Below are 12,927 nucleotides of genomic sequence, written 5' to 3'. Positions count from 1 at the left end.
GGGACTGGAATGCAAAAGTAGGAAGTCAAGAAACACCAGGAGTAACAGGCAAATTTGGCCTTGGAATACGGAATGAAGCAGGGCAAAGACTAATAGAGTTTTGCCAAGAAAATGCACTGGTCATAGCAAACACCCTCTGCCAACAACACAAGAGAAGACTCTACACATGGACATCACCATACGGTCAACACCAAAATGAGATTGATTCTGTTCTTTGCAGCCAAAGATGGAGAAGCTCTATAGAGTCAGCAAAAACAAGACCAGGAGCTGACTGTGGCTCAGATCATGAACTCCATGTTGCCAAATTCAGACTCAAATTGAAGAAAGTAGGGAAAACCACTAGACCATTCAGGTATGACCTAAATCAAATCCCTTATGATTATACAGTGGAAGTGAGAAATAGATTTAAGGGATGAGATCTGATAGATAGAGTGCCTGATGAACTATGGGCGGAGATCCATGACACTGTAGGGGAGACAGGGATCAAGACCATTCCCATGGGAAAGAAATGCAAAAAAGCAAAGCGGCTGTTTGAGGAGGCCTTACAAATAGCTGTGAAAAGAAGAGAGGCAAAAAGCAAAAGAGAAAGGGAAAGATATAAGCATCTGAATGCAGAGTTCCAGAGAATAGCAAGAAGAGATAAGAAAGCCTTCTTCAGCAATCAATGCAAAGAAACAGAGGAAAAGAACAGAATGGGAAAGACTAGAGATCTCTCCAAGAAAATCAGAGATACTAAGGGAACATTTCATGCAAAGATGGGCTCGATAAAGGACAGAAATGGTATGGACCTAACAGAAGCAGAAGATATTAAAAAGAGGTGGCAAGAATATACAGAAGAACTGTACAAAAAAGATCTTCACGACCAAGATAATCATGATGGTGTGATCACTCACCTAGAGCCAGACATCCTGGAATGGGAAGTCAAGTGGGCCTTAGAAAGCATCACTACAAACAAAGCTAGTGGAGGTGACAGAATTCTAGTGGAGCTACTTCAAATCCTGAAAGATGATGCTGTGAAAGTGCTGCACTCAATATGCCAGCAAATTTGGAAAACTCAGCAGTGGCCACAGGACTGGAAAAGGTCAATTTTCATTCCAATCCCAAAGAAAGGCAATGCTAAAGAATGCTCAAACTACCACACAACTGCACTCATCTCACGTGCTAGTAAAGTAATGTTCAAAATTCTCCAAGCCAGGATTCAGCCATATGCATACCGTGAACTCCAGATGTTCAAGCTGGTTTTAGAAAAGGCAGAGGAACCAGAGATCAAATTGCCAACATCTGCTGGATCATGGAAAAAGGAAGAGAGTTCCAGAAAAACATCTATTTCTGCTTTATTGACTATGCCAAAGCCTTTGACTGTGTGGATCACAATCAACTGTGGAAAACTCTGAAAGAGATGGGAATACCAGACCACCTGACCTGCCTCTTGAGAAACCTATATAGAGGTCAGGAAGCAACAGTTAGACCTGGACATGGAACAACAGACTGGTTCCAAAAAGAAAAGGAGTACGTCAAGGCTGTATATTGTCACCCTGCTTATTTAACTTATATGCAGAGTACATCATGAGAAACGCTGGACTGGAAGAAACACAAGCTGGAATCAAGATTGCCGGGAGAAATATCAATAACTTCAGATATGCAGATGACACCACCCTTACGGCAGAAAGTGAAGAGGAACTAAGAAGCCTCTTGATGAAAGTGAAAGAGGAGAGTGAAAATGTTGGCTTAAAGCTCAACTTTCAGAAAAAAAGCAAAGATCATGGTATCTTATCCCATCACTTCATGGGAAATAGATGGGAAAACAGTGAAAACAATATCTGACTTTATTCTTTTGGGCTCCAAAATCACTGCAGATGGTGACTGCAGCCACGAAATTAAAAGACGTGTACTCCTTGGAAGAAAAGTTATGACCAACCTAGATAGCATATTGAAAAGTAGAAACATTACTTGCCAACAAAGGTCTGCCTAGTCAAGTCTATGGTTTTTCCAGTAGTCATGTATGGATGTGAGAGTTGGACTGTGAAGAAGGCTGAGCACTTAAGAACTGATGCTTTTGAACTGCGGTGCTGGAGAAGACCCTTGAGAGTCCCTTGGACTGCAAGGGGATCTAGCCAGTCCATTCTGAAGGAGATCAGCCCTGGGATTTCGTTGGAGGGAATGAAGCTGAAGCTGAAACTCCAGTACTTTGGCCACCTCATGCGAAGAGTTGACTCATTGGAAAAGACTCTGATGCTGGGAGGGATTGGGGGCAAGGGGAGAAGGGGACAACAGAGGATGAGATGGCTGGATGGCATCACTGACTCGATGGACATGAGTCTGAGTGAACTCTGGGAGGTGGTGATGGACAGGGAGGCCTGGCGTGCTGCGATTCATGGGGTTGGAAAGAGTCAGACACGACTGAGCGACTGAACTGAACTGAATCTTTTCCTTTCCTTGTCATTTTTGGTAACTTCAGTAGGAGAAAAATTGTTTCTTTTCCTTTTACAATAGTTCCAACATGATAAAATATTTTTAAGAAAAGTATTTATACAGTAGATACTCTGTGTTAGGAAATGTGTCATGAGCAAGACAAAATGGTCCCTGTCCTCATGGTGCTCATATGTGCTTCCTTGTGCTAAAATGCAAAGTCGCAGCTGACTTGCCACCAGCTCTATTTGCTTTAAGAACCACACCAACTCACAGTTGCCATAACATTCAATTATCTAATGTTGACTTTTGAGAAATTCCAGAAGTCAGAGTCTGCAGAATTTCAAGGGTCTTGTTAATTATGGCATAAATGGAAGCCAGACTTCACTGCCATCCCAACCTGAAAGCCCCGGTACTCACTTGTACATTCCAGGCGTTTTACATCTCGTGATGTCCTTAAGAAATACCACCGGAGAACAAAGAAAATGATGCCAAGGGGAATCACCAGTATAGCAATCCAAGGAATCACAGCCACCATCACGCCCACCACACCAATCACAAGAAGAAATGTCTGAAATAGCAAAAATAGATACAGAGGCCTCCTTTGAAGGGTACTTTTCAAAGATAAACTATAATGGTTCATTCTGTTGGGATTAAACTCATTTCCTCAAAAAGACTTGTTGGGACAGCAGAGAATGCTTTCCCTTCCAAAAAAATAAAATTATGGTGATCCTTATGATATTTAGTACATGTGCCAAACACTCTGATAAGAACTTTATAAGTATCAGCCCTTGTGATACACTCAGTAGCCCCATGAGGCAGGCATTACTGCTTTTAACAGATGAGAATATTTGAGGCTCAGAGAGTAGGAGCTCAATCCCAAAACTATCAGGAGTCAGCATGTGTTACTAGAAGATGAGTGAGCAGGCATCACAGGTGAGGAATCCAGATGCCTCAGCTATGCTGCAGGGAGAGAGAAGTAGTTAATTACAAATAATTCACTGTCCAGAAAAGTAGGACAACATTTAAATGGTGACCTTTGGATGTAGGAATTCCTCTTTCTAGATTTTCTATCCATAGTTAATATTTACTGAGTGTTGACTGTGTACAGAGCTATACCTTCAAACCTTCACATGTATTAACTCATTAAATCTCATAATAGCTCTCTTTAGTAACAGTGTTGAGAGAAGGCAATGGCACCCCACTCCAGTACTCTTGCCTGGAAAATCCCATGGATGGAGGAGCCTAGTTGGCTGCAGTCTATGGGGTCGCTAAGAGTCGGACACGACTGAGGGACTTCACTTTCACTTTTCACTTTCATGCACTGGAGAAGGAAATGGCAACCCAGTCCAGTATTTTTGCCTGGAGAATCCAAGGGATGGGGGAGCCTGGTGGGCTGCCATCTATGGGGTCGCACGGAGTCGGACACGACTGAAGCGACTTAGCAGCAGTAACAGTGTTGTCTCATTTTACAGATGGAGAGAGTGAGGCACAGGGAAAGGAACAGCAACTTGATGGATACTGCAAAGCCTAAGTCATGAGAAGCCCATGGCATGAGTATTTATGATATATTTAAACTTGTCCCCAATATACAGCCATCTTTCTATCATTATAGTAAGTATATAAAGTGCCTATTCCAAAGGTAAAGGTTGTAACAACAGCAGACCCCATTTACCAGGTGCTTACTGTATGTAAGACACTGTGCTGAGTTCCATGAACATTCTCTTAATCATGACATTATCCTGTGAAATTATTCTATGTTGGGAAATGATCTTGGTCAAAAAAAGACAGCAGGTAGAAGAGAAAACAAAATCATTGGTTGATGCTGATTTAAGCATCCATCTTTATCAGGAAAAGTATGATACCCTTACTTTTTAAGAATGCAATCAATATTTAGTGTTTGCTTGCTACGACAATGGGGTGGGGTGGTGGGGATGTGCAGATTCAGTCTGGGCCAAGGCCTCCGAAGTTTATAATCTCAGGTGGATACAAATTCATGGTGATCTGCACAAGGCAGAGAGTGCTGGAGAAACACAGAGAATTCAAGAACGTTTGTAGGCAATTCTAAGAGACTTATGGCTGAATTTTACAGGTTGGTGTAACAAATAGAAAGAATGGCAAGAATAACTTGCAGGCAGTAACTACAATTGATGGAAATTTTGACCAAAAAGGGGCTCAGATGAGAAGTTAAGATGCCTGTCTGAGTTAACACTGGTTGTTCTGTGTCCTCTCAGCACCAGCACCTGCATCCCATGCTCACCACCCCAGGGCCTCCCCACCTTGTCACCCAGGGCAGCTGGCCCAGGTGCATCTCTGAGGGATGGGTTAGGAGAGAAATGTCTATATCTCAGAGACTCAGGTTATCATTTCACTGCTCTTCCTGATCAGCTTTTTCAGAGGATCTGCACAACCATATTGTGAATCAGAAAAGTAAGAACTTCATTTTAATTAACAGATATGGCATAAAGATGGGAGGGAGGTGATTGTTCTAAGTTATCCCAGGAAGGACTGCAGGTCAAGGAGAAAGACAGGAGCAATTTGTACTCAGGGAATCCTAGAGCCACAGCCACAGGCAGGAGGAGCCTGGAAGGAGGAGAAAACTACCAGAGCTGTGACTCTGTGTCCAGGAGCCCTTGGGAACCAAACTCTATTATCTGGATGGAGACCCACGTGTTTTTCCTATTTCTCCCACATCTGCTGTGGTATCAAAATAAAACCCAGAGTGAAGAGGATGGGATTTTGAAGCAATACATTCCAGTCATAACTGGAAAAAAATAGGCCTGACTGACCTCTCTCCTATTAGACCTACAGATAAACAATGCTTATAGCCACTGCATTAAGTATGCATTCCACTTGCTACAACTTTCATGTTCATGGGGAGGGGTCCTACGAGCTTCTTCTATGTCTGGTCTTAAGCCACTTGGCTTGACATTGTTGGTTGTCAAAAAACCTGCCAAAATGTCAATAAAAAATCCAAATTACAGTTTTTTAGCAGATTCACATCATTTGATGGGCAACATTCATCAGTTTCAATAATCAGATTTGCCCCAAATGAGGGCCTTTTAAAACTAACCCAGCCTGGCAGATAACCTGGGAAGCAGAGGTAAAATCAAAATGAAGGGCTTCACATGAACTGAGCCAATGCATTTTCCTTAGGTACCCATTGAAGACCCATTATTAATGCTCTCAGAGCTCTTAAGTGAGCTTATAGCCTTCATATTTCATGCCCTAAATTCTGGAACAATTCAAAGAGGATGTCTCTAACATCTACTTGTAGGTAATACTATAGCCACCCTCATTGTAACTTGAATATTTTCATATATAAACATATATGGGTTTACAGTTAGATGTATATTCATTTGTGAATCTTTTATTGCCAGCTATCTCAAACCCTTCATAGAAGTTGGCAGAAAATGAAAATAGTATGTAAGCAAAAAGTCATTTGAAGAAGGAAACAACATATTCAGGTGTGCAATACACATCCCTACCTTAAAGCCAATCTCATTTGTTTCTTCTACATTCCCAAGAATTTCAAAAAGCCTAGTTCAAGCTATACACATAATCTGTCCCCCGCTATCTGAATGGATTTCAGGCCTATCTGATGACCCATATTACCACGGCCAGTGTTTCTGTACCTCTGTCACACTGGCACAGAGACAATGATGGTTCTATAGAAAGAAACATATTGTCACAAAAGCAAGTGACTCAAGTCCTGATGTCCTCCCAAATAAGAAGAATCATTATTTTTATATATTTCCCATTTGGAGCACACATTTGGGAAATTCTATCCAAAGTCTATGAATTTACATGAACAACAACAACAACAAATCTTAGATGAAATCTTTCACTTGAGAGAATATGGTGATTTTTCTCAATTCAAAAAAATTCTTTACTTCGTGGAGAATGACAGCCTACACCTGGAGGGGATATTCCACTAGCCTGCTATTGTGCTGAGTCAGGGTTTAGGACAAACTTTCCTGAATATTAACAGGGAGCATAAGACTCTACACCTACTCTCAATCTTAGTAAAATCTGGGCTATACCAACAATATAAAAAGATGGTAAAGACAATTAAATGAGATCATACACATAAAGTGCTAGCCATTTCATGCATAATTCTAACTCCATCATAACCACCCTTCAGTGTGCTCCAGGTGCCAGCAGTCAGGGGAGGAGGGATGAGGTAATTACAGATTTATGAGCCCAAAGAATCTTTTATTTTTTAATTTTAATTTCTTTTAATTAATTAGGCTATCTTAATTGGAGGCTAATTACTTTATAATACCATGGTGGTTTTTGTCATATGTTGACATGTATCAGCAACGGGTGTATATGTGTCCCCCATCCCAAACCCCCCTCCCACCTCCCATCCCGTCCTATCCCTCTGAGTTGTCCCAGTGCACCGGCTTTGAGTGTTCTGTTTCATGCATCGAACTTGAACTCATCATTTAAGAATTTCATGAGGTTGGGCCCTAACAGGCTACTCATTCTAACCACTAGAACAGTTTAGTTTTATCCAAGGACATATCAGAGAAGGTACAACTTTTCCTAGATGTGATGATGAGGTCACATTTACCAAAGTGCCTGCGGCAATTCTTTGGTCACAGCGAAAATCATATCTGAGGTCTATTTTGTTTGAAGATGCACTTTTAAAATAATATGACCAACAAACTTCATGCCTACTACAATTTTTATCCTTTCTGTATTATCTTCCCAACTCTAAGCCTTCCAAAGATTGACAAATTTAGGGACATGGCAGTAAGTAACGTTTTTTGAGATTTTGTTTTTCCAAATATTTTAAAAAGATGTTTCTTTTCTTATTCTGTATCTTCTCTCTGTTTCAAGTTATCCTTTTTCTTAGTGAAGACTTACCGTTTTGAAACTCATGACCATTTATGGGAGACTAAGGGAAAAAGTAAAGGACCTCTGAATCAACAAAACCAAACCAGATTATTCAATATAGTCCAAAGAGAAGACCAATCTGACATTTTCTATTTCATGCACCATGAACAGGTATATTGATACCAGCGGAAGAATAAAATTTGTTTTTTTGTAAACTTGTGAACCTCAGGAAATTCAACTGTGTCCACTCCAGCTGGGCTTTCTTGGTGGAAGCAAGCAGCCTGGTTAGGATGTCAGGATGACTAAGGCAGAAGACAGGTCACCACCACCTATGGGAGGAACTCCCATGAGCACCTTTCATCCTCTGAAAGGATGCTGTGCTGTGAGCTGTATATGACAAACCACACTGGCATCTAAATAAATTATAAATGAAATATACAAAAAAAAAAAGCAGCAAAGAAAAGAAAACAATGCTTGTGAAAATGTTAATGGGTTTGTTTAGGAGACTGTTCAACAACAACAAAAATAAACTTGAAAAATAAGACTTTGCTTTACTGCTAGAGGTCATGACAAGTTTTTCAATAACACAGAAGTTCCACAATTGTCTAGATCTAGCCAACCAACAAAGAAATGATGGTTACGCCATGCTCCCAATTACCAATAATGGATGACATTTCATAAGACTTGTCATGAGCCCCAATCTCAAGTATTTCACAGGCTTTATATAATCTCATTCTCACATCAATATGAGGAGGGATTATGTTCTCCATTTACAAAACAGGAAACTGATGCACAGAGAGGCTTATCAATTTGCCCAAATTCAAACAATTTAGTCATGATGACCCCAAGCCTTGAGAAACCTGTATACAGGTCAGGAAGCAACAGTTAGACATGGAACAACAGACTGGTTTCAGATAGGAAAAGGAATACATCAAGGCTGTATATTGTCACCCTACTTATTTAACTTATATGCAGAGTACCCCATAAGAAACACTGGGCTGGAGGAAGCAGAAGCTGGAATCAAGATTGCTGGGAGAAATATCAATAACCTCAGAGATGCAGATGACACCACCCTTATGGCAGAAAGTGAAGAAGAACTAAGGAGCCTCTTGATGAAAGTGAAAGAGGAGAGTGGAAAAAGTTGGCTTAAAGCTCAACATTCAGAAAACTAAGATCATGGCATCCAGTCCCATCACTTCATGGCAAATAGATGGAGCAACAGTAGAAACAGTGGCTGACTTTATTTTTCTGGGATCCAAAATCACTGTGGATGGTGATTGTAGCCATGAAATTAAAAGACGCTTGCTCCTTGGAAGGAAAGTTATGACCAACCTAGATAGCATATTCAAAAGCAGAGACATTACTTTGTCAACAAAGGTCTGTCTGGTCAACGCTATGGTTTTACCAGTAGTCATGTATGGATATGAGAGTTGGACTGTGAAGAAAGCTGAGTGCCGAAGAATTGATGTTTTTGAACTGTGATGTTGGAGAAGACTCTTGAGAGTCCCTTGGACTGCAAGGAGAGCCAACCAGTCCATCCTAAAGGAGACTAGTCCTGGGTGTTCATTGGAAGGACTGATGCTGAAGCTGAAACTCCAATACTTTGGCCACTTGATGCGGAGAGCTGACTCATTTGAAAAGACCCTGATGCTGAGAAAGATTGAGGGCAGTAGGAGAAGGGGACAACAGAGGGTGAGATGGTTGGATGGCATCACCGACACAATGGACATGGGTTTGGTTGGACTCCAGGAGTTGGTGATGGACAGCAAGGGCTGGAGTGCTGCGGTTTATGGGGTCACAAAAAGTCAGACACGACTGAGTGACTGAACTGAACCAAACCAAATTTTTCTTTTAATTTCTGATACTGTATCACATATAGAGATAAAATGAACATTTTAAAAATTAATATCTAAATATATTCCTCTTTTATATATTTCCCCTTCTGTCTGCATTTTCTAATACTGTTGGGTTTCTTGTGGTAATATCTGGTCTCTTCCATGATGGGACCAGTTCTAGATTCCCAGCTAATTAGGGAATAACAGCCTGCTCAGTTCAGAAAGCAGAATGATCATTTTAAAGTGCTTGCTGGGCTTCCCTGGTGGCTCAGTGGCAAAGAATCTGCCTGCCAATGCCGGAAATGTGGGTTTGATCACTGGATTGGGAAGATCCTCTGGAGAAGGAAATGGCAAATCACTCCAGTATTCTTGCCTGGGAAATCTCATGGATAGAGGAGCCTGGAGGGTTACAGTCCATGGGGTCGCAAAGAGGAGAACACAACTTAGCAACTCAACAGCAACAGCAGCAGTGCATTCTCTTCATAGTTTTTCAGGCACTCTGTCTACCAGATCTAATCCCTTGAATCTATTCATCACCTCCATTGCATAAGCATAAGGGATTTGATTTATGTCAAATCTGAATGGCCTAGTGGTTTTCCCTACTCTGTTCAATTTAAGTCTGAATTTACATTAACGATTGTCAGGAACATTTAACAGGAAGATTCCTATGTGCTGTTTCTCATAAATCTGTTACTTATCAGTTTCTGGCAACAGAAATGAGTGGAATGCCACACCACTCCCAGGACTGAGATCATAGGATGAGACACACATGCATGAATCTCCTTCAGTAAACATTCTTCTTATGACAAAACTGCTTAGTCTTGATCCTCTTTCTTGAGATATGGATTGTCTCCTGACCTTATGACCATTGTTAATCCCTTGTTCCCTTGTTAAAGGTTGCTGTGTGTTTGGTTTTCTGATCTTTATCATCATCGAAAGGAATTCCTTGTATAACAGCCTATATATATATTATATATATACTCACAGAAAGATCATTAAAGCACCCCTGCTCCACCAGAGGCTTAGGTCCTCTTGTCTTTCTCTCTCTCTCTCCCTTTCTCTCTCTCTCTCTCCCTTTCTCTCTTTCTCTCTCTCTCTCTCTCTCCCTCTCTCTCTCTCTCCCTCCCTCCCTCCCTCCCTCCCTCCCTCCCTCCCTCCCTCCCTCCCTCCCTGGCTAACTCTGGAGCATGGAAACCCACCAAGCTCACTCTCCTGCCTGGGCTTTCAAGACCTCCTCAAGAGGGAGCCCTGTGCCTTCGTGAGCAGTGCAAGCCCTGTTCTAGGCTTGTCACAAAGAGCTAGGGTTTTATTGGTTCTCTGCATAAACCAGGGAATATTAGTTTCTTTCTCTCTTTCACTTTCTTATTGCCGACTCCGGACCACCAGGTTCTGGTCCATTAAAGGACCGCAACAAGGAGCTGATGATCAGAGCCAAAGTCAGCTCCAGGTTTTTTTTTTGCTGACTGTATAGAGCTTCTCCATTTTCAGCTGAAAAGGACATAATCAATTTGACTTTGGTGTTGATCATTTGGTGATGTCCATGTGTAGAAGTGTCCTTTGTGTTGCTGGAAGACAGTGTTTGCTATAAGCAGTATGTTATTTTGACAAAACTCTGTTAGTCTTCGCCCTGCTTCACTTTGTACTCCAAAAGCCAAACTTGCCTGTTACCCCAGGTATCACTTGATTTCCTACTTTTGCATTATAATTCCTTATGATGAAAAGGACATTTTTTTTGATATTAGTTTTAGAAGTTGTTGTAGGTCTTCACAGAACTGGTACCTCAGCTTCTTTGGCATCAGTAGTTGGGACACGGACGTATATTACTGTGATGTTGAATGGTTTGCCTTGGAAGAGAACTGAGATCATTCTGTCATTTTTGAGTTTGTACCCAAGTACTGCATTTCAGACTCTTTTGTTAACTATGAGAGCTTCTCAATTTCTTTCAAGGGATTCTTGCCCATAGAAATAGATACAATGGTCGTCTGAATGAAATTTGCCCATTCCTGTCCATTTTAGTTCACTGATTCCTAAGATGCCAACATTCACTCTTGTTATCTCCTGCTTAACCACATTCAATTTACATTGATTCATGGACCTAACATTCCAGGTCCCTATGCAATATCATTCTTTACAGCATTGGACTTTACTTTTACCAACAGACACATCCGCAACTGAGTGTCATTTCTAATTTGGCCCAGCTGCTTCATTCTTTCTGGAGCTGTTAGCAATTACCCTATGCTCTTCCCCAGTAGCATATTGGATACTTTCCAACTTGGAAGGCTCATCTTCCAGTGTCATATATTTTTTGCCTTTTCATACTGTTTACGGGGCTCTCACAGCAAGAATACCAGAGTGGTTTATCATTTTCTCCTCCAGTGGACCATGTTTTGTCAGAACTCTCCACTATGACCTTTCTGTCTTGGGTGGCCCTGAATGGCATGGCTCATAGTTTCACTGAGTTACAAAAGTCCCTCCACCAGGACAAGGCTGTGATCCATGAAAGGGGAAAGGACATGAAGATTCAGTTATTTAAGCTCAGCCAAGCTGTTGATTTGTTGTTGTTGTTGTTTTCTCTTCCTGATTGAGGTGTTTGTGAGGAAGAAAGGTTTGGTAATTCAGTTTTCCTCAATAAATTAAAACATTTTGCTGAGGGCAGCTGTGTGTAACTTCTGATGCTCAGAGAAGTCCTTTTTTAAAAAAAATTTTAATAAGTGATAATTTTTGGTATTTTTAGATTTATTTTGAATTGAAGGATAATTAAAATGCCTAAATTTAACTTCCACATCTTACCTTCATTTTCACTTGTTTTATTCGTAGGAAGACTTCTTGGAGGTGATAATTTCAATGACAAAAACAGTGCATAATTGAGACCCCTTGCTCAATGTTATTTGGGACTTTGGAAAATTTTATGAAAATTATGTTACTTTGAAATATTTAGTGTCCAATGGTCAGTTTTGAAAACAACTGATTTTTATTCTATGAGTCTACATAAGAAAGTGTCCCTTAAAATCTTCCAGAATTACAAACCTAGAATCTTTGTAATACAAACTCATGAGATTATATTTATGGGCCTAGAAACTGTGTCTGACAATAAGTTTAATACAACATAATGCTAGTGTCATCAGACAACTTTTCTCACTTAAAAATACGTATGGTGTTTTAAAAATAACTATGCATTACTTGGACTGCAAGAAGATCCAACCAGTCCATCCTAAAGGAGTTCAGTCCTCGGTGTTCATTTGAAGGACTGATGCTGAAGCTGAAACTCCAATACTTAGGCCACCTGATGCAAAGACCTGACTCATTTGAAAAGACCCTGATGCTGGGAAAGATTGAGGGCAAGAGGAGAAGGGGAAAACAGAGAATGAGATGGTTGGATGGCATCACTGACTCAATGGACATGGGTTTGGGTGGACTCTGGGAGTTGGTGATGGACAGAGAGGGCTGGCGTGCTATAGTTCATGGGGTCGCAAAGAGCCAGACATGACTGAGTAACTGAACTGAACTGAAGATAACAGGGCACATCACCAGGCTGAAAGCCTACCCTCAGCCCCTGTGAGAAGGCCTTAAGAAATAGACTCTGTGCTCTTCCTTGTGAGAACTCTGATAGGACTGTTTCATTACCTGTATGAAATCTTGAAGTATTAGGGGCAGCAAGTCATCCATATGTCCAATGTCTTTGGAGAAACGATTTAAAATCCTTCCTGCAAGAACAGGATACAAGAAAATATTCATTTCCTCAGATAGCCTTAAGAGAAACAATTCATGAACAAATCACAACAATATTTTTAAAGCACATGTATTTAGGGACTTCCTTGGTGATACAGTAGATAAGAATCTG

General features: G+C 40.9%; 1 protein-coding gene across 1 annotated transcript in view; it reads right to left on the bottom strand.

Annotated features, from left to right (window-relative positions):
* LOC108637249 (multidrug resistance-associated protein 4-like) overlaps positions 1 to 12,927 on the bottom strand; it is a 121,177-nt gene that overhangs the window by 82,830 nt on the left and 25,420 nt on the right. The window contains 1 exon segment of the mRNA XM_018056291.1: positions 2,830 to 2,980. Coding sequence (XP_017911780.1) covers positions 2,830 to 2,980 — 151 coding nt within the window.

The sequence above is a fragment of the Capra hircus genome, chromosome 12 (assembly GCF_001704415.2).
Source record: "Capra hircus breed San Clemente chromosome 12, ASM170441v1, whole genome shotgun sequence".
Classification (NCBI taxonomy): Eukaryota; Metazoa; Chordata; class Mammalia; order Artiodactyla; family Bovidae; genus Capra; species Capra hircus.
Note: the sequence above shows the minus strand (reverse complement) of the source record. Positions and strands in the feature narration are given on the sequence as shown.